The 22,927-nt window shown below is 43.8% G+C and overlaps 1 protein-coding gene across 15 annotated transcripts in view; it reads right to left on the bottom strand.

Annotated features, from left to right (window-relative positions):
- The window catches only part of Rbfox1 (RNA binding fox-1 homolog 1), a 1,689,477-nt gene that overhangs the window by 170,993 nt on the left and 1,495,557 nt on the right, over window positions 1–22,927 (bottom strand). For 14 of the 15 annotated variants that reach the window (XM_026780390.1, XM_026780381.1, XM_026780380.1 and 11 more), the window contains one exon: window positions 10,492–10,731. In XM_026780390.1, the coding sequence (XP_026636191.1) occupies window positions 10,492–10,731 (240 nt within the window). Of the gene's footprint in view, window positions 1–10,491; window positions 10,732–17,400; window positions 17,497–22,927 lie in introns of those variants that run through there. The other variant, XM_013347233.2, reaches the window with a different exon arrangement.

Raw genomic sequence — 22,927 nt, 5'->3', positions numbered from 1 at the left:
TCATGCCTGCTAGTTGACAATTTTGGTATCATTGGGAAAGTAATAAGGTACAATTATTTGTTGCAAATTGGTCTCCATGATAAAATAGTCTCTTCTACGCATGTATATTACATGCCTAGGCCCGAAAGCATCTGAGTTTCTACTAAAGCTTAAGCAATTATTTTAAAGTCTGCACAGTGAGAAAAATCAGGTGAGCTCCTTGGTCCCACCCAGTTATAGCAAGACAGAAATCTGCATGAACTATCCCTGTGCCTCTGTCCTCAGAGAACAGTCAGCTTCTTTCTATTCATTTTTATATGAAAAGAACATACATTTTATAGAAGCTCTCTATGAACCTAAAGAATCTATAACCAGCCGGACGGTGGTGGCGCATGCCTTTAATCCCAGCACTCGGGAGGCAGAGGCAGGTGGATCTCTGTGAGTTCGAGGCCAGCCTGGTCTACAAGAGCTAGTTCCAGGACAGGCTCCAAAGCTACAGAGAAACCCTGTCTCGAAAAACCAAAAAAAAAAAAAAAAAGAATCTATAACCATAAATTTAAGGACATGAACTGATGGTTGGCTAACGATTCCAAGTAGGACCTGCAAAACGAAAGGATGTCTGCTTCTTGCTTTTCTTAAAAGCAAACAAGAGCAACATCACTGTTCATTGTGCCTATGGACTTAGTAACAGCATGTATGACTTTCAGGCATTTGAATCAGTACTTGGTACATAGGCAGCCTACTTCATGTTCTCATTATCCAATCACTGCTACAATATCTTCAAATTCTACTATGTTCATACACTCTCAAAGATTAACCTCTATATCAGAGATAGACCCTGAGAGGTAAACTGAATGGAAATAAGCACAGGCGTGAAAAAGCACAGAGCATCAAATACAAAAATGGATGGAGTTTCTCCTGGGTACCACTCTTGTAATGGGAACATGAACACAGGCCCCTATGGAAACATGAGCCCAGGCCGCTACTGAAACACTTAAGAATGTGCCAGAGCTTCACTAATTTAACAAAACAAACTATTCTTGATATCACGAGTAGAATATCAGGCATCCATTTTTTTAAAAAAAGTAAATCTTCTGTCACCCAATTCTTTGTCTAATCTCAGATCAAGGAACACTTTGTATCAATCTATTGTACTCAGACATAGTATTTGAAATATATTTATCTATGAATTATTAAGTAACAAAGTAAAATTTTAAATCAATTTGGAAATGTGAGATTCATTTTAGCTTAACAGAAAGCACTTTTTAGAACGCCTGGCATATAAATCTCCATCTGACTCTTCACCTCCTCACCCAACCTTGAACTCCACATTTCAGGGCCTTCAACTTATGATCCTCTTACTTTAGACTCATGAGTCATGGGGTCACCAGCCTGTGGTAAAAGTTCAGACTCTTGAGAAAAAGAAATCTTCAGTATGAATAACTCCAAGTCAAGGGCAACCCTGACACGGGGTTTATCATTGTGCCAAGCTCTTCACTGATACCTCAGAAACTGAAATTATTTATGTGTCCTATGTGAAGAAGAAACAAAAGGCCTCAGAGGCTAGATGACATGCTTCTGGGTCAGAAATAAAATGGCAACTATAGGTCCTTTCCTTTCTCTAACTTTCAGTGTATGACTGTGTACACAGGGAACTGGGTAATTGTGGGTGAACATGTACCACCACACATGTGTAGAAGGTCTTTGCCATCTTCTTTGCTTCAGACTGGTCTCTTTTGGCTTATTCTCTAATGGCTGTAAGGCTGCTGGCTGGTTCATGAGTTCTGGGGATTCTCTTGCCTTACCATCTCCGCCTATCTTGCTGGTATATGTAAATATATGCCACCTCTCCCCCATTTTTTTGTGCTCTGGGATTTGAAATTCAGGTCCTCATGTTTACCAGGCAAGGTCTCTAGTCACTGAGCCAACCCTGAGAACTGAAGCTTCTTTACCTAGATTCTATGATGGTCATACCCAAAGGTATTATCTGGACCATTTTTCCTAACTCTCTGTCTCTGTCTCTGTCTCTGTCTCTGTCTCTGTCTCTCTCTCTCTCTCTCTCTCTCTCTCACACACACACACACACACACACACACACACACACACACACACACACACACACACAGAGTCCTTTACTCTCAGAGCTTCTTCGCTCCTCTCAGACATCTTATGTTGAGCTCCATGATGCTTGCTGGCTCCTAAATATTAAGTACTCATTATCCAAATGAGACGTTTGAACAGTAAAAAGGTTTTGTATCTTGCTCCCACTCAGCGCAGACTGTAATTTATTCTGACAGTCATGGGTATGCACCCTGATGCCTTCACAGGATGCCCAGAGGAAACAAGAGGCAATACATGTAGCCTTAGGAAAGTGAATCTGATGTTGACAAGACAGCTCAGTTACACTGTCATCTAAGAAGACAATGTTGAAGCCACCAAAACATGTATTGGAGTTTGCTTAAGGTACAGGTCTCAGGCAAGAGTGCATTCTAAGACTGCAATCTCAGATCTGCTGGGGCCATCCCCAGGGGGATGTGGGCAATTCTCACACAAAGGATTCCTGTCTGTAACTGTCATCTATTCAGTAGAGTGCATCAAACAAGTCCCAGCATGTCTGGAGAAATCCCTGAAACCTCCAGTCTACACCACTCTGGTCTTGTATCTGGCATGCCTAGGACTGAGCATCTGCTCCTCGTTTTTAGCAACAAGGACCATGTACAAGGTACTTGCCTTGGATTCTGCCCCTTTATTGTGGGATGGTAGCATCCCATCCAGTTTGGGTGGGCAAGAAAAAAATGAGTTGAGGTTGTTCAAAAACACTGCAATGAACACACCATGATGCCAAACAAAAAGGACTATTTCCGAGGCTCGAAGTCTCTGCTGCCCAAATTGATGTATCTATCCTATTTTTAGAAATGCTATTTCTCAATGGTTTTGCCAAACTTCCAGTGTAATTCATGAGACTGAAATCTCCTCCAAAGGACAAGACCGTGGTGTTCTGTAAGTCATCAACTGATGGTCTGTAGAGGGAAAGGAGGCAGTGGGAACCACAGGAATGGAAAGGTTTGTGCAGCAGCTGGTTCGAGGCCCAGTGACTGGGGGAACTAGGGGTCAGATATTGGCAAACCTAGAGACCAGGATTTTGGCTGATGTGCCATCAGAAATTAGAGTGCAAGAATAATAATGGTACCAATTCTGTCTGTTGCCCTAGCCTCAAGCACTAGACTGTTAAAGGAACAGATTAGGAGTGGACAGAGAGCTATAATTTGACATCAGAAGACCTGGGTATGGAATTTCACCATGTTATTTCTCAACTCTTGACATCATTGCCCGCTATGCCCCTTTACCTCTCTAATGCAAAATGAGGGGTTGCTGGTACCGTAGAAGAGATCCAGATCAAGTGTGGTGGTGCATACCTGCAAGCTTGATACTTGGGAAGCTGAGAACTTTGAGGCTAACCTGGTATACACAGTGAGTTCAAAGATAGTATAATCTTTATAGTAAGGTACAATTTCTGGCAAAACAAAATAAAATCTCTAAAACAGAAGTTTGTGGGAAAAACAAAATGGTCTAAGTACCAAAAGAATGCCTGAGAGCCTTACAGTCTGTGAGTCTATATAGCCCTCAAAAGATGTGTGTGTACCCCAGTTTCTCTTCTCTACAACCCCAAGACTTAAGGCACCTTTTTTTTCTTTCTAAAAGGGAGGGATAGCCACAGCCAAAACCACACAATCGAGATGGCTATAGACTGAGAGTTGGCTACTACACTGTGACGAGAAAGCAACTTCTTCAGGTTCAAATTAATAAGTGATTTCTGCTAGTGAAATGATCAATGTGTAGATTTTAAACCCATGTACTCTTCAAAGATGTACTGAGATAATAAGAAGTAGACCGTGACATTAATACTTCACTCTTCCCTGTAGCTTGATTGAGAAAGATGACAAGACCAGACCAATCAAAGAAATCGTCTACATCTCCCCCACGGGGATACCTTTGTCTGCAAGAATTTGCACAGAGGTATAAAAATAATTTCAAAGCACGGTACAGACCTTCTTAATCCAGGGGTGCTGAAGTGGATGCTATGTGAGTCTCGGCTCGACTGTTTTGAGAATTTGAGCTGGCGAATGGTTAGTGGATATACAGATTAGATTTGTAACAGACCACAGGGATAGAACTGCAGATAAGAGCAAGAAAGGCTGGGATGAGGGCTTGGGTTTGCTTCTGCATAAAACACATCTGGAAGGGAAACGAGATTTTGGTTGCACCTGTATCTGGCAGCAGTTCCTACAAACTAGGGGTGTGAATCTGAAAGACTTAGCTTTTTCTGTGCATCTTAAAGTAATGGACTGTATCTATAGTTGTGTGTTGTGTGTGGGTGGGTGTGCACACAAACACGTCTATTTAAGCATTTGTAAAGAAAAAAGGTTGACATCAAGTGTCTGCCTCACTACTTCCTACATTACTTGCTGAGACAGGGATGCTCACTGAGTCTGAAATTCTGGGCTAGGTAGACTGACAGGTCAGGGAATCTCTAGGATGCTCTGCCCCTCCCTTCCCCCAGTACCACCCCTGACTTTGACAAGGATACAGGGATCTGAACTAAGGTTCTTATATTTTCAAAGTAAGTGCTTTGCCCACTTAGTACTCTTTCCAGTCCTGAATGATTTGATTCTTAACGATAGTTTTAAATTATAATTTAAAGTTAATATACAAGGTAATGGGTTTTGCAGTGGCATTTTCAAATGTGTGTGTCATTATGCTTTGTTCTAATACGTCCCCCTCTCCATCACTGCCCTCCTCCATTTCTCTTGCCCTGCCTCTTGCTGGATTCCCTCCTTCCTTCAAATATCTCCAGCTTTCTGCTTGTATGCCAAATGCATTCCATGAGGTTCTCCCTTAAGGTTTTCCTTCCTCCTTTTATGAACACACAAATATACATCATATACTTATGCTCAATTTCAAGTCTAGGTGCCAAACTTGAGACAAAAAATTGTCTTTCTGAGTTTGGCTTATTGTGCTTAACTGTGATTTCTAATTCCATCTATTTTTTGAGAAGGAGGAGGAAACCCTCCCTCACTGTTGCTAGGACTGCAGTCTTGTGTAACCTCTACAGAAATCAGTGTGGTTTTCTCAAAACAACTAAAGCTAGAACCACACCACTCTTGAGCATACATCTAAAGGGCTCTGTCACCGCACTGCAGAGGCACACGAGCTTCCATGACTGCTGCTCTCTCTGTCACAAAGGCCAGCAATTAGAACCAGCTTAGATGAATGGAAAAGAAAATGTGGTACACAGACAGGTTGGGAATTTTCTTCAGCAGAAAGAAAAAAAATACAATGAATGTTTGGCTCTTTAAGCCTAAATTTTAATTGTGAAAAAATAAGATATTTGTTAAGCCGGATTTCAGTTTTGTTTATATATGTCATTCCCAGATCTAGACTCACTGCATAAAAGGTCAGGAGTAAGGCCTCATCACCTCATCTCTCATCTGCCTGATAGTCTTAAAAGGATCTGGGGACTCCACTAACACTGCCACTAGAAACCAGAGGCTTCTTCGGTGGTTCCTCTCCCTGTCAGCAAGTGCAGGCTGGAGACTCAGTTCAGGGACCCGTGTTCTTTATCCCATCAGAGTTCAGAGGGAGGGAGAAAGTGTAGGAGACTTAGGCAGACTGCAGAACACATGTTAAAAATAGAAGTCAAGCTGCCATTGGAGACACGCGGAGAATTCTCCACTCACAAGTCTCTAATTATAATATGTCAAGAGTAAAATACCTCATGAGGAACAGTATCCGGGAAGAACACCGCAAAGGCTCTGTCAGCACAGTGAGCTGGGATATGTTTGGAACTGTACACAAAAAGAAACTCAGCAGAAAACATCCTGCAGGGAGTTGTCTCAGGCCCTGCGGCTGGCTTTTCTGCCCATGCCTTACTTAGGTCTGCTTGGGAGCTCAGGGTTGCACGCCGCCTCCCTTTCGAGATCCTGCAATTTGTGTGAAGTCATGTGCATATATTAGATGTTCTTGGAGGCCACCATATGGATGGGTGTTTTCTTTTACCCTGAACCATTCGGTTTCTCCAAGAAAGCATGGCCTCCACAATGTCCTTAAAATGCCATAGATAGATATGCCAAAGGATGGTTATTCCAGGAGTAACACTCTCCTATGAGGAAGAGCCTAGCTGTTCTCCCAGCATTAACCTTTTCTCCCCCCCCCCACCCCCGTGGTTCATGCTAAGCACATGCTATAAAACTGGGCTCCAGGGTCTGCTCAAAAGTAACTTCTTGCTAATATAAGACTGTATGTATCAGTGAGAGAACCATCTTTTTGACCCACTTTGAAGTCTAGTTCCTTCCATACAAAATATAGAACTTGAGAGAAAGAGAAAACAACTCCATCAAGATGTAGGGAGATGGAGACGATTGGAAAGTAAACTTGTTGCAGACAAGTTCAGATTAGAAAAAAATATGGTTCAGAAGGAGATATGAAGGTAGAGAGAAGGATTGGCAGGCAAGAGCATGCGTGAATAAGCCTGGGGACCTGGGCTCTGCTCTCAGCCTGCATGTACAATGGTCACGGTGTGACCACAGTGTGCCTCCAAGACAGGGGCAGTGCTGCTGGCCCTTGGTGGCCTGCCAACCTAGCTGGGGAGGCAGTGAGCTCCAGGTCCAGAGATTGACTCTGTCTCAGAGACTAGGGTGGGCAGCGATAGAGGACATTCAAGTCCTCCTGTGCCCTCCGCAAGGGCACATACCCAGACACATCAAGTGTCTTCCTTTTTGGCCAATCTGCATATGATTGTCTGCAGCAGAAAGGACAGCGTCTTTCTTCAATCACCCCCTCTCCCGTAGTGAGTATCAATTACATGTGATCAGAGAAGACAAAGCAATGACCAGCCCCACCCTATAAGCATGTTCTCTAAACTCGGGAATTCCGTGCCTTCAAATATTCTAAGAATTTTCAGCAGTATATTCCTGGCACATTTGCCCAAATTCAGAACCACATCCCCCTTTCCAAACACCACCATTTTGTTAGAGTGGAAAATGAAGGTCATACAGATTAAGAAAATGGAGGTCTTAAGAAAGTGCCTGCCTCAGTTTCTGCTTTGGACCAAGGTTTCTGTGTCTCTAGCACACCTATTCTTCCTACTCTTCTGTGTGGAAATTGATATGCTTACTTGTGTTCACATTCATTTCCTTTTCTGTGAGCTTACATGGAGAGCAACCCAGATGTCTGTGCATAAGTCAATGAAGAATCAAGCTGAGGGATGTCCATGCAATGAAGTGGTATTCAGCAATACAAAGCAGTGAGCTACTTATACAACCATCTTCGTGGAAAAATGAAAGACAGTGTGATGATCAGCAGAAAACCTGAGCACCCAATGTTGACTACACTGATATGCACACTGAAAGCCAAGTATGTAGGAGGAGGAGGAGGCCAGTTAGATGCGTAGGGATGAGGCCAAGAATGAAAACATGAGGGTAACAAAGGTGTAGGAAAAATTACAGGTGATTATATTTTTATTACTTTTAATATTGGCTCTATGCATGTGTTCGTTGGTACAGATAAATCAAGCGTGCATTTTCCAGACATGAACACTGTATGTACATTATGCATTTAAAAAGTTGCAAAAGCATTAGCTTCCTCTTTCCTGTTATGTCTGCTCTCTAATGTGAATATAGCCTCATTTCTTTCCTTTCTCTTTCAAGCATGTGGTTGCCCCTCCCCCATGTACCTTTTCTTTGTCTAAGGTCTTGTCTTCTGTGTCCCTTAGAGATATCTTTCCCTTGTCTTAAATTAGTGAACTCAAATCAACCAGCCTATGAACTCTTTGTGTATTTTTTCCTCTACTGATATCTTCCTTCTTTTCTCATTGTCCCCATTGCTTAAGATGTGCGAAGCCCCCTCCCTGGTGCCTTGATTTCTGACTCCCGGTCTTTTTCACTCCTCTCTCCATTCAGTTTTGGCTCGTGGCCTTCCTGCATTGCCTCTTCACCTTTTATTCTATCCTTACTTGACCTCTGACCCTCCTACTACTGTTTCTTTCTACCACTGTACCCCCCCCCCAAAAAAAAGTCATTCTTCTAGGCCTTCACTGACACCTGTACTGCCAAGTCAGCAATGTAGAGTTCAGGCCCTGGGTTCCCATGGTCTCTTGGTTCTCTTTATAATCTGATACCCAATTCTTGTCATTCAATAGCTCCTCTTATTCTAACCTTCACCATCTAAGAGTTATTACTAAATATTATTATCATTATTAGTTATTATTGTCTTAATAATTATTTTCTAATTCAGAATTTTGTAAGTTCCAGAACAATATTCCCAGACCCTACCTGATTGTCACAAAACTATAAACACATGACAAACAGGCATGCCCTGTTTTTCTCCTTTTGCCTATTTTCTGTTATTTTCAGGTCCTCCACACTGTTGCAGGTGTAAATAGCTCCACCCTCTGCATTGCTGAAAACTAGTCCATTGGACTGATGCACTACACGTTGTTTATCTGTGGGCAACTATCTGTGTTTTCCATGCTGCATCCCTAGCTACCACCTCTTGGTCAACATGACCACCTCACAACCTGGCTAGCCAGGAAACCAATCTAAAGTACACATCCCCAAGGCAGGCCAGCCAATACCAAGGGGTGATACTGAATAGGAAGAAGGACCCCAGAGGGCTTTAGCAGTTGAATATATCACTTACTTGTATCCTTTGCACATAACAGAATACCAATGAACCTTGGCAAGATTAAGCCCAATGAAAGAAGCCAGACACCAAAGGCCTTGTATAATAGGACTCTGACTGTGAGATAGGCCCATAAGAAGCAAATCTAAACAAGTTAGAAAGCACATTAGAGGCTGTCAGCCTACAGGTGAAGCAGGAATGGCAGAGGATGGGAATAGAGAATGGGGGATGGGTGTGGAATTTGCTGCCGAGGAGATGGAAATGTTCTAGAACCAGATGGCGAGGATGTCTGCAGTCCCTGGGAATGTACAATGCCTCCAAATTTTGTATACCAGACATTAATTATGAGTGATATGTACATTTTATAGAAACAATAAAAAGGGTGGAAACAATAGAAAGTTTCACAGTATATGCTACGTTTAGGATCTTCAAAATAGAGATAGATACAGAGCCAAGCAGCAAAGTTACCCAGTGATTTCCTATGCTTCACAGTTGCGTCAGGTGCCCAACACACGTGTGTGCAGCGTCAGGATTCTGGGTTTCCAGGATCCTGAGGGTGGAAGGAAGAGGAGAGGCAGCACTGCTTCACACCTGAAAAGTGTGAAATGCCCTTGTGTGTACTCGTGTCTCTAAGGGATCTTGCAGAAGGAGTTTCCCGGATGTGGCTTACACAGGTTTATGGATCCTTAATCACTGTAGATGGCTCACCGACGAGCATCATCTAATATCAATGCAGTTATTGGAGTCCACAGTCATGCTTGATTACTACCCCACTACACTAGTTTCCACTAGGGTGGTGATAAAGCTGTGTCTTTTGTTTTCTGATTTGTTTGCTTAATCCTAACCCAGCAATTCTATTTTTCTGTTTATACTCTTAAGGTCCAACAGGTTTCCTGCCCAACTAATATTCTCTCACATCTACCCCTTCCTTATGCGCCAGCAACAAACTCTTACAGACTACAGCTAGACGTTATAGCTTAGCTGGAAGAGCGCCTGCCTAGCATGCACCAAGCCCGGGTTCCGTTCTTAGCACTGCAGAAACTGAACATGGTAATGCACCCTTGCAACCCCAGCACTTTAGAGGTACAGGGAGGAAGATCAAAAGTTCAAGCTCAGTTTCACTGCAGAGGAAGCTGTGGGTCATCCTGGACAAGTTGACATGATCCAGTGAACAAATAACATGTCACAAACTAAGGACACATCGATATAATATAGACGAGTCTCAAATGCACTCCCCCAAGAATGAATATAGCTGGCCTGCAAACGGACCCACGCTTTGTTTTAAAGTCAATAAAAATGTTCTAAAATCAAATTTGGGCAATGGTTACACTGCTGTGTAAATGTTTCTAAAATCGGCAAAGCATACACAAAATAAATAAATTTGCTATATCTAAGTTATGTGTCCAAGTTGTGTTTTTTGTTGCTGTTTGTTTTGCAGTGCTGGAGACTAAACCCAAGAACCTGGACATGACAAACAAGTGCTCTGTCTCTGAACTCCATCTCCAGACTCCCACATTTCCACGAAATGGTTTTAAAGTACGCATTCTACTGCGATAGCGTTCTGGAGAACGCATCACTTTAGAGACAGGAAAATAGATGCCTGTGCATGGCTACAAATAAATTCAGCAAACAGAAACACGCTCTAACGAATAGGGAAGGATATCCAGTCACTAAGGAAAACTCTGGGAAGCTGGTAGTATAAGGAAAAATTCAGAGCTGCTTTGCTTGACAACATGCCCAGCACACCGGGTACAGGGTCCGCTAGCAGCTGCAGGGCTGCGGCACGGGCTCAAGAACAACAAGGTCCAGGTCCGGGATGCAGAGTCCACTTACTGTGGCGGTGCCGGAGACGGTCTGCGCGCTTGTGTCAGCGCTCTGCTCCGAGTGCGTCTGTGTAGGAGGATACAGGTTTAATGTGTGGTCGGGGACGGTGGTCTGGCCGGTGTACTCTGGCGCGGGATGGGGATGAGGGGCCGTGTATTCTGCGGGGATGCCATTCTGAGGTGGAGCAAACTGGGCTGAGGCATAAGGCTGAGCCATTGTGTCGGGGGCGGCCGCTGCTTCCTGATTACCCTGAGAGAGGGGGGAAAAGAGAGGGGGAAGAGAACACCGTTAGTACTCTGCAAAGAGCACAGTACCCCAGAGTCCAGGGACTCAAATCCTAGTACACTTTCTTGGGTCCAGTGATGACCCCCCAGCCCAAGAGAGACCACCCCAGCTAACTTCAGGAGCAAATGGCAGTCATCATTATTTTCCATCTACAGAGGGAAAAGATCAAGACACACAAGGATGAAGTCACTTTCCCCAAGACGTCCAATCTCACTTGCTGAGACAGTAGGATCTGCTCACCACTGAGACTGTACGATCTCCCACCACTGGCTGAGACCATAGGAGTTGCCCACCACTGGCAGATTCTCTTTGTTTCGTTTCAGTTTTGGAAGAGGTTAACATGGTGTTATCTAAGGTGACAGTGGAGTTCCAATTTGATAGAGTGCCGAGAACAACCAAACTGCTTGAGTGTGTACTTGAGAGAAACATTTGGACTTCTTCAATTATTAGTGCTTTGGAAGGGCCCTGGTAAAGATCTTGCTGGTGTGTGTGTGTGTGTGTGTGTGTGTGTGTGTGTGTGTGTGTGTGAATGTGGTATTTTTGTGTGTGTGTGAATGTGGTATTATCTGTGAAAAAAAAGGAATTTTAAGTCTTAATTTAGAGATCCCCTGTGATATTCCTACTTTCCCCCTTTTAGATGCTGGGTTTAACTCTTAAATCTCATTAATCAATGCCCCCTATCTTGTCCTTTAAAACACACACACACACACACACACACACACACACACATATGTAATTTATATATTACAGGACATTATATAACAATTCACCCCTCCGTTATAGCCTAAACATGCGGTATGGTAATTACAATGAAGTCAAAAGAATTAAAAAAAAACCTGAATTCAAATGTTTCCATTTCTGGAAACATCTCCCTCCCTCCACTTCCACCCCCATAACTCCAACTTCCTTCACACACTCTGCACACACATATGCAGAACACATAAGAAGCTGTAGTCCAGTGGTCTGAAACTTCATAGTCTCCAGAGATAAAACTGTACAGCCAAAAAGAAAGAAAGTGGTGGGGGATAGAAGGAGGGCGGGAAGGAAGGAAGGAAGGAAGGAAGAAGGAAGGAAGGAAGGAAGGAAGGAAGGAAGGAAGGAAGGAAGGAAAGAAGAAATTTAAGCCCAGTGGTTCACTGTGTTTCTTATATGGCTCACAAGGGCAATTAAACTCAGCAATTAGTGGCCTCTCCCATTTTCTATGGGCAGTTACATGTGATCCTCCTGCAAGAATTGCAGGGCACAAGCATCAGTATGTGTCACCAAGAGACCTCAACCTCTGTTACAGTCACTTGTGCAAGGCATGTGCAAGCCCATGCTTTTGTTAGAGAAGACCCTTAACTCTGTGGTATTGAAGGTGGCACACGCAATAGACACAAGCTTGGCATACGTTTAAAGACTTTTACAAGGAATGCATGTTTACCAGCTTTTTCTTCCTCCATAATAGATCCAATATCTGTTTCACTGGGGGTGAAAAGGGGCATCCTTGTTTCTGTTCTGACCCTTTTACTTTAGCACTGGGGGCAGCAGTAGGTCAGCCCTAGCTGAAGTTGGGTGGCTACAAAGGAGCATCAAAACCCAGAAGAGGACAGTTACTGTCACTGGTACTCATATCCTATACTTAATTCTTCAAAGATATGCTCCATTCTGGTAGACACTGGCCCTCTGCGCAGGCTGTGCAGAAATGGCTATACTCTGTCCCTGGTGGTCTCTGAGCGACCACCAGAGTCAGCCACATGACATCAGTTGCCAATTACAGTATTGGCTTAGGGCCATTGATTTAGCTAACTCTTCAGCATTCTTCCTCGTCGTACCAGTGAGTTCTTGTCAGCCTAGGACAGAGTTATAGAATTTGAGCATCTTTCTTTCCACTGTGATACAGTCACAGAAATAATTGAAAACTTTAGAAATAGTGTAAGCCTGGGACTGCCAAGGAGTGCCATTGGAAGGGAATTGCCTGCAGGTGGTTGCACAGAACAAAATGGTGCCAAGGAGCTGGGCAAAACAGAGGAAACTCTCAGGGCTTGGTGACATCATGTTAAGATTGAAGCTAACTGCACGGGTAGTTGGGAACAGTGCTGTTTGACTTACAAAAGGGGATATATATTCTCTTTTTCAATAGCTTTCCTAAGCAACCATTAACATAGAAGTGTACGCATTTAATAGACACAATCTGATGTTTTTATACACATAGACAATGTGAAAAAAACCTGCTCCAGATAGTCAGCTCCCCAATGCCTCTGTGCAGTTACCATTTGCCCACATGCCCAGTATTCTTGAGATTTCACCTAAGGTACATCTTCCTAGAGCCATGCATGACATTTTTTTTTTGGGGGGGGGGTTCAGAGACAGGGTTTCTTTGTATCTTTGGAGCCTGTCCTGGAACTAGCTATTGTAGACCAGGCTGGCCTCAGACTCACAGAGATCCGCCTGCCTCTGCCTCCCGAGTGCTGGGATTAAAGGCTTGTATCACCCCTGCCCGACACCATGCATGAGTTTTTGAACCATTATCTCCATTCAGCATTTTACTTCCCCAGAACAGCTTCACTGTGCATAACTCAAACTTTTAAAGTCATATTTTAGAATCACATTTCCCCTTGCTTTTTTCCTCTTTTTTTTTTTTTGTGGTAACAGTGATGAAACTCAGGGCACCATGCATTACAGTCAAATGCTGAAGCCCTGAGCTGTATCCTCCTCTCTCCTTTGACTGTCCATTTTTGAGACAGGGTTTCATTTCACAAAGTCATCCGTGTAGACCTTGAACTTGCCACTCTCCTACCTTAGTCTGTTGAGTAGCTGAGGTTATAGATATGAGCCCTCAGACTCAGTGATTGTGTTACCTTTAAGGTGGTTTTCTGTCCCTTAAGATCCAAAGGACCCAATGTAGTGTGTGTGTGTGTGTGTGTGTGTGTGTGTGTGTGTGTGTGTGTGCTGTTTTGTTACGGAACTAAGTACAGTACTTTTCTTTTTTGGGAGGACCCTAGAACCTAGCCTACAGAGGCTGGCTTGCCAAACAACTAATAGAGCAACCCTGTGCCATTGTTGATTTTTGTTAATAAAGCTCCATTGGGACATAATCCAATAAATGGGCTCATTCGTTTAACAAATTGCCTATGCTGCTTTTGTACAACAAGCACAGAGTTGGTGTGTTGTGACAGAGACCATACAACCCTCACAGTCTAAACTGTCTGGACCTGTGGAGGAAAATCTTTTCAGCAGCGATTGCAGAATAGCATTAGATATGGGGAATCCAACTAAGAAATCACTATTGAGCATAGAATTTGGGCAGAAGATGAGTCTAACAGCCACACAGGAGGAGAAAAAAGGGCAGATATTCTGTCTCGGCAAAGGAAGGGGTAATCATTGGCTTCTCCTTGACTTAGCAACGGTGATGAATGGCACAAAGAATAAGTTAGATTCTCTCTTCTGCAATTTTCTTCACTTCATTAGATTTGTGATTGTAAACTTAAATGGATATATATACACACACACAAACACATACACATACACATGACGCCACCCCCAACATACACACATACAAATGACACCACACCCACCCACAAGGCACAGAGCATGCCTTTTACTCATTGGTGCTCAGGGGACAAGGTGTGCAACATCACCCTTCACCTTCAGCCTGGTACTTAATGTCAATAGTTCAAGGCAATGACAGGAGACATTTTTGGCTGTCACAGCCTAGGAAGGCTGTGCTCTTAGCATAGTTCTTAGACACCAGTGATCCTGCCAAATCCCAGCAATGCACAAACTCTCAAAGGACTAGCCATGGGGCCCAAAGGCTAATGACGCTGATGTCATGAGTTCTTGCTTTGCATGTTCTAGACCCTTACCTAGTCTACTTAACTTAGCTGTCAGAAATGTTTCTCAGTTCATTTAGAACTGAGAAAAAAAATCATGCAAGATCCAGGGCACAGACCATTTCCGGGAAAGCAAGGAGCAGAACTAAGACCCATTGCTGCTTTCATTTGTGAGAGAGTCGTCTGCTGTAGAAGTCAGTTCAGTTTGTACAATGACTACACACCCCTCTCTGTAATATATATCTTGGTACTCAAACTTACTTTGCCTCCTTCAATGGGGAAGTCAGGAGCTGAGGTACAGGATTCAGGATACCCGTGATTCTGTTTGACAAATGCAGAAGGTGACCCTGGATACTTGGTGGCACAGCAGTATGGGAAACCTGAGTGCCAGCTCAAGTTTTGAGGTTTATCTCCAGAGTACCCAGAACCTGGCATATGAAAGGCCAGGACCAGCTAAGTCCTTAAAGCCAGTGCAGCAAAATCTCTCAAGATCTGTGCTGCTCTGGCAGACAAAGGTGTCAAGCTCTGAGGACCAGTTCGGTGAGAATCAAGTGGACAACAGCTAGCTTGTTCAGGAACACTGGGGCTCCACATTGTATCTTGTAGCTGGAGGTCTCAAACAGATGTTGGCAAGACCCCCGACAGCTACTTATTAACACCGGCAGCTGCTCCAGAGAGACCCTAATTAATATTCCCAACATTTGCACTTTGGGCTAATTACAGCTAATATTTAATTAAGAACACTGTACTTCCTATGGAATATTTTTCACCTTCAAATGACTTGAGAGATGTCTTTGTTCCCTCCCTAGTGATGCTCCTAGGTTCTCAGCTTAGGTCGAAATAAATTTCCTTAGAAAATTACATGAATGGCAAGGGCACCCTTTCTGCTTTAGGTGAGGGCAATTTCCAGATAGGTGAACCAGATCCTGTTAGAAGGCTAGAGTAGCTCTCCTGTGTGTGATGGTGAGAGGTAAAATATTGGTAGTGTTCTGGGTGGACATTCATTGGCAGAAACTGCCTCTTCTATGCAAGTGCCATGCCTCCACTTTCTCCTAAATAAATGGAACAGTAAGAGATCTCTGGCTATCTGCAGAGTCAGGCTGCTGGTGGGGGCCCCTCCTTTATGGGGAGGTGATTCTGCTTCGCAAGGATCCCCCACAAGCACCAACCGAGCACTCCAAGAGCTTCTTCAAACTTCACACCCAGTTTTCTCTGCCAAGACATTCTTAGGGTGCTGCTAAATATAAGGAAAGGGGGAGGGCAGGTGGGAAGGGGTCAGGATCTCTCGTGTCTTAAAACCCACGATGCTGCAGAGGAGAGGTGGGTGGAAGCGTGGAATAAATAGAGCCTCCAAGGGTAAGTGTCGAGGAAATTTCCTTATCCTCATAGATCAAACTTCTCCATCAACCAGATCAAGTCAGAAGCTGCTCAATGACATGGAGTCCAGAGTTGTCCAGGATGCTCCACGGGGTTTCTTACACTTGTTTACTAAGAGCAAAGAGATTTTTAAGATGCAAACAAATCTTATTCCTTAAAGAAAAAAAAAATAATCCCCCCCAAAGTCATTTCAATTTAAGTGTTTTACTGAAGCATGAAATAGAGAGAATATTATTGCTATTTTAAGACAGGCAGTGTAATCTATTTAGCTTCATGTATGCACACACTCAGAGCCACGCCTCAGATACAGAGTCCTTACACAGGCACCGGAAACAATCGATGTTATCTCTGGGGTGGACACAGGCGATGAGTCCCGTTCTTGTCGTCCTTTCTACCTCTCCACCCTGCCCCAGATAGCCTTTCTGTTGGGTACCACTCTGAGTGGCTTAGTAGAGCTCTTCTTAGAGGAACACAAGAACACACAGCGGCAGCCAGGCTGACTTTGCAAAACATGTGGCCTTGAAAACTAACGCAGAGTGCATCTTAAATGAAAAGCAAGCATAGTCCTTCTGTGGCAAGAGAAGGGAAGGTGCCTGACTGCATAGCTGCCAAGGGAGACTGGAAAATAACCAAGGGTTTTCCTGCAGGAAGGGGTGTGTATGTGTGTGAGTGTGCATGTGTGTGTATAGGTGCTTGTGTGTGTGTGTATGAATGTGCATGTGTGCACACATGTTTGCGTGTGCATGTGTGTGTTTTCTTCAGCTTTTACAGTCAAACCCCTTTTTCTGGAGTACTTTTGTCCCCTATTTCTTGCCCTAAGTCCCTCTCCTGGACTACTCCAGTTCTTAGAATGAAGTACACAGGAATTGTCAAGAATTAATAAGCCTGCTGATTACACATGTCCACACCGCCAAGGAAAACACCTGCTGTTCCCAACACCCCCCCCCCCACAAGACAAGCACACACCGAGGTAAGCTCTTGAGGAGCCCGCCGATCCCCAGTGGCTGCTTGCAGCTTTCAGCCTGGCTGACAGTTTGTTTTTACTTGAGTTCAGCAACCTGGTCTGCTCTGATCTACTTCTTTGGCAGGAAATTGCACATTCAGAGAAAGCCTCTTGTGCTGAGCCGAGCCGGGCTAAAACACATCATGCCCGAGGGGCAATAAAACAACGAGGAAAAACGCAAAATGACACCATCAACCTGCTGGTCCTAGGACAAGCATAGACTCTGCAAAGAGCACCTCTTTGCCCACCCTTGTGTATACATTCACACACACACACACACACACACACACACACACACACACCACAATACTCCTGTCCTTTCACCAGGCATCATGCAAGAAGAAAATTGTCTCCCAGAAATACCAGGCTTAACACTGAAAAACACAAGGCAAATGCTTCTGCTCCATTCAAATCACAGTTTCAAGTGAAAATTCAAAATACCTGCTGTACCATGCTGCATGCTCTCTTCTCCATAAACTTAGCAGCTGTTCTAATCCCACACCACGGAGCATCTGCCTAAAGCCAGCCTCGATGAGGAGAAAGGGTGTACAGGCTGGGCACTGTAAGAATGATCGGGGTGTTGGTGGAGGGGGAGCTGAGGCTGCCTGGCTGACCTCCCCCTCAACATCTGACTGCATCCAAAACCAGCCCCAGATGGGACTCTTCTGCAAGGGAGGCCTGGCCCATCAATCACAGCTAGCTCCTCCTCTGGCTGCTGCTCTGGGTTTCAGAGTGCACCACTGAGCAGATGATTATGTAGTGGAAGGGAAAACACACAAACACACACACAGACACAGACACACACACACACACACAGAGCTCCACTACACTAATAGCTATTTAAAAAAACATTAGAAATGCTATTCTATGCATAGCCTGGAGCTGGAATTTTTCATTACTAAACTAAATATATGATATGCAAAGTTATAAAATCCACTGGGGAGCTTGCTACTATCTTACTTGATTTTCTGAGAAAGGAAGGAGGAATGTTTGGGGGCTACAGGGAGAGCAATAGAAGGAGAATGAAGAAGGCTCAAAGAGATCAAGAGATAGTCACAGGTAAATTAAAAAATGCCATAATTACCATAATGGGGCTGGGGAGATTGTACGGCCGGTAAAGCACGCATCTTGCAAGCATGAGGACTGGGCTTTATTTCCCTGGAAACCATGTTCGAAAGAGAAAGCAAAAACCCAACATGGTGGTGGGTGCTTTTAATCTTAGTGCTATGGAGGCAGCGGCAGGTAGACCCCTGGGTTTCTGGGTTTCTTGGTTTCATGCCTAGCCAGTGTACTTCTAGGCTAATGAGAGATCTGCCTCAATAAATAAGGTGAAAAGTACCCAAGCAATGGCAGTTAAAGTTGTCTTTTGGTATACAGCATTGGGAGCATAAACGCACCCATGCCCAAGTACAGTTTCCCCTCATGTTTCTCTACACACACAAGCGTATGTGTATGCATGTTACACACAGTCATTCACATGCCCATATACAAACACATGCACACAAATACAGCAGAAGAACATGTGAAATATATATATATAATACAACTGTATGATTAATCATAAATTAATCCTAAGATAAGGTCACCAGTGGTTGCTGGGCAAACTCTTGGCAGGCTGGCTGCATACCCTGAGTTAAGCTGCTGCCACTGGATGCCTCCCCTGGCTTCTGTGAAATGGGAAAACAGCTCAATGTATTATTGTAAAGAGAAAAGTATTTATTTATTTATTAAAGATTTCTGTCTCTGGGAAAGAAGAGCCCTGGATGAGGCTCATGGGGTACATTAAATTATCAGATGTTTTACTCATATGCCAAGCAATGGCCTGAGTTGCAACAAGGTCCTGTTCCTGTCCCATACAACTTAGATAAGAACTCAGTGTGTCGACATGCCCTCAGTGAAGGAACCCACAGGACTCCAAAGCCCAGTGACCATGCATGCGTGAGGAACAGCACAGGGCTCTTGCTGCCGCCTTTGCCTCTCCTGTCTCTGTCTGTCTCATTGTTTGATCTTCTCTTCCAATAAGTAAAGATGAATGCTGTCCTAAGCATTTGCTCCTGCAGCCTCAAAGCCAGCTTCAATGTCCAAACCAGACCCTTTGTTTAAAGCTGAAGATAGTTGGCTCTTCCTTCTTTATTAAAACCGGAACAATCCGAGAGAAACGTCAAAACAATGTCAGTCATATTTGGCCATGTCTTTCTTGTTCATCAAAGGAGTGGTTTCAAGGGTCCCCTGCACCTCTGTGTGGATAGCTACTTAGTACTGACACTGCTGGCTGTAGAAAGAGCTCCTGCGTGAATGGAGGAAGTGGACGGGGATTCTGAGGTGACTGCACTTGTAATTAAATTGTATCAGGGAGGAGGTGAGGGGCAAGAAAGCCTGGAAGACTTCAATTTTACTGTCTTTCTTGTGCATTAATTCAGGAAAACCCTTGATGATCGATAACTTTGTTTTTTAAGTCCCTAGTTATCTAGCACTAGAAAGAAAAGTCTAAGATAAAAAGCATTATTGTTGTTCTTACATTGCCAACCATACTATGGTCTAAGCCAATACACTAGCAGTCAGGGTTAAACCAGCAGCACTCAGGGGCCTTATAGGATATGCTGGCTGTTCTCTCTGAACTGCTTACTCTAGAGAACCCAGGTCTTGCTTTGCCATATTCAGTTCAGCAACTCCTGCCAAGAGCAAGTGTTCCTTGTTCTTACTGACCACTACAAAGCCCAACTTCCATTCTCCGACCTGGGAAAGAAGCAGGGAGTCCAGTGTGGACCAAGTCCCTGAGAATGATAAAAAGAATTCTCAAAAATCGTAACTATAATTATTAAACATAGTAACCAAAGAAAGTAGTAAAGTACTGGTTGAATGAATCAACGAACTAGTAATCACTGTCCTGGAATCATCAGGAACTATGGAGTTCTTTCCAAATCATCAAATCTCAAAGGTCTGCAGCAAAGCTGATGCCTCAGAACTGCAGAGGGTGGAACCCAGGCCAAGCACTGTCACGGGTCTCCCCAAAACATGCTGCTTCACGATACTAAGAGAAGAAAGGTTGCATCTTCCAAATTGTGGGTGTGATACCGTGTATTATAAAACCCTATGCATGGGGTCATCACACTGACTTATGTGTGCTCATTTATACATAGATGAGACATCAGAGGTCTATGTTAGAAACATCTTCCTCTTTTGTTCCCCACCTTAGTTCCCCATTGATCCTACAGCTCTTTGCTTTGGCTGTATTTGCTGGCCAGTAAGCCCCTGGGATCAAGCAAATGCCAGATGTGGATCATGTGCCTATAGCCCCAGTGTTTGTGTGGGTGTTTGGGATCTGAACTCCCATCCGCAGGCACCTATAGTACTTTACCTACAGAGGCAAATCCCTAGCAGCCCCTGCCCATTTTTTTGAGCATTAAGTGTTCCATTAAGTGAGCATACATTGTTTAAAATACTGATGACAGAATATTCAACAAAAACCTTGCCTACAGAACCTCATGGGATCTGAACTCAACATGTACGTTTGATGGGCCCCATTGTTAAGAGACATAGAGGTGTTCATGCTTAGAAAATCAGTAAGCGAAGTTTACCCAGCCTTTCAGACTCCTTTATGCTTCATTTTTTGGTAGTCAGGAAAAAAAATATCCAAAGCTAACCTCCTCTTGGGCAACATACGAAATGTAGTCCCCTAATTCTTCCAACTTGTGCAAAAGCACCTCTTAAACTGAGAGCTGGGACGCTGCCCTTAGGTCAAGAGTTCACAGCAAACCAGCACAAAGACAACAATAATCCATACCAGAGAATCCAGGGAAAGCAATTTGCTTCATCTCGCTTCCCCAGCCTCTACGTGGAAGCTCAAGAGGACAGAAGCCATCTCGCCACGGCTGACAAACACCAGCCCCAGAAACACAAACCGCCTGAGTGGGCGGCAGACTTGCAAAGATGAGGTGTCATGTTTGCCAAATGTTCCAGCCCGAGTTTTCCATTTGGAGTTACAGAAGGCGATGTAGAGGTTGTTTTTCTCCACTTTTTAAAAGTTAGCGATCATCAAATATTTATGGCACTCTGTTCATGTCAGGAACCTAGCAAAGGTTGCTTTAAAGGTGATATTTCCAAAGGGGAAAGGATTAGCGGTGTCATGGGGAAGTAAAACTCCAGCCATGAGCATTAAGCTCCTAGGAGGGAGGGGTTCTCATCCTGCTCTCTACTGTCCCAGGGCACAGGGGACCCAGCCTTTGCCTGGAGAAACCTTATTTAGCCAGGGTGCTGGCAGTCCGGTAATCTTGGTTACTAAGAAGGCCTTGGGCTCAAACTGTTAAGTTCCCTGAGTTTAAGAATCTTCTCTGTGCTTTCATACCTGTTGCCTGAAGCTTCTTAGGGTGTGACAAGCACACCTACATACACGAACAGACACACGTAGGCACACTCAAATGTTTATTAGATTGAGAGCTAAGTCCTGCTTCTGTCTCTCTGCACAGAGACGTTCTCTGACTATTGAGTACCTAGATCCTGGCCAAAACTGCCCACCACTGCTCTGCACTGGTGAATAATGGTCCACATTGGAATTACACACTGTAGGACTATGGGATGTCTTGTCCCAAAGAGAGAGAGAGTGCACGCTGGATCTATCTATAATCTACAAGCTACCTATGTGAATTACTGAATACTGCCCTACACGATACCTGACCTCATTTCCGCAGGAGCTCTGTGAGTGAACAGTCTTAGTCCACCCTGTCTCCGACAAGGAAGTTAAGGCTAATGCTCTACACTGATACAACCAAACTCCGCCCACACATCCCTCTGTTACCTACAGCTGACCTTAGTGTGCTCAGACTAGGGATGACATGTTCATGGATAGCTTTGGAACTACCCAACCGAAGGTACTTTTAAAACCTGGAAAATGTCTCTAATATCCAAGGCAAAGTTGGAGGTTACCAAAAAGTCATAGAATTTTATTCCTACCATCTTGAACTCCAGGTAGCTGATAAGGCTGCTGATGACAGTGATGCTGCTAAAAGTATTAGTAATGACAAAATTAGAAGGATTTTTTCACCATATATATGCTTGCCATTGTCATAAATGATCTAAAAATGTCACTCTTTGGATGCAACCCACAGTTCCATGGTAAGGGTACAAACGTTACCTCAATTGTATAGATACCACACAAGTTATCACGAGGCCACTGCAAAAGTGTGAGATAACATTTGATCCAATATAATTCTGATCCCAGAGCTTAATTTTATAACAATTATTATTTTGAATGTTTTATTTTCAAATTAGTATAGAGAAACAGAAAGTTCTAAAACAAATTGAGGAAAGTTGTTCTTGTAAGTCTTCACTCACTGTTCTCTGGGAACCTTCTTGCCACTTTGATGAACCAGAAAAAGGAGATGACACAATCATCCCTTTACACTACTGTGGATGTTACTACACTTATGTCACGGAAAGTTCAGCTGCTCTGACTATTCTGCCATCAGCTCCATCATGCCATCACCATCTACCTCTGAGTGACAGGCACATCAGCTGGCTACCATCATGAATACAGCCATGTGGACACAAAGGCAGGTGAACACACAGAAAGTAGAATTGTGCAAATAAACATTGGAGAAAATGTTTTCATAAGGGAAGGGACAGAAAAATTCTATTTATAAATGTTTATTTAGTTATCATTAGTGTATACATATATGAATTGTGGGAGCTCATGTGCTGTGGTGTGCACGTGCTGGTCAGAAGACAACAGTGTGGATTCATTCTCTCCTCTCCATTCCTTTGGGTTCTAGGGGAGCACCTTAAACTTGCTTCTGATCAGCAGGCTTCCATAGCAAGTGATTTTACCTTCTAAGTCATCTTGCTGGTCTGATAAATCTACTTTAAATAATAATTTGGTAAGAATTGTTCTGTCCTGGATAGGAAGGACATGACAGTTTTAAAAAGATTTCACGCCGGGCGGTGGTGGCGCACGCCTTTAATCCCAGCACTC

Source organism: Microtus ochrogaster, chromosome 7 (assembly GCF_000317375.1).
Source record: "Microtus ochrogaster isolate Prairie Vole_2 chromosome 7, MicOch1.0, whole genome shotgun sequence".
NCBI classification, from domain to species: Eukaryota; Metazoa; Chordata; class Mammalia; order Rodentia; family Cricetidae; genus Microtus; species Microtus ochrogaster.
The sequence above is the reverse complement of the archived record's forward strand: the minus strand, read 5'-3'. Positions and strand labels throughout refer to the sequence as shown.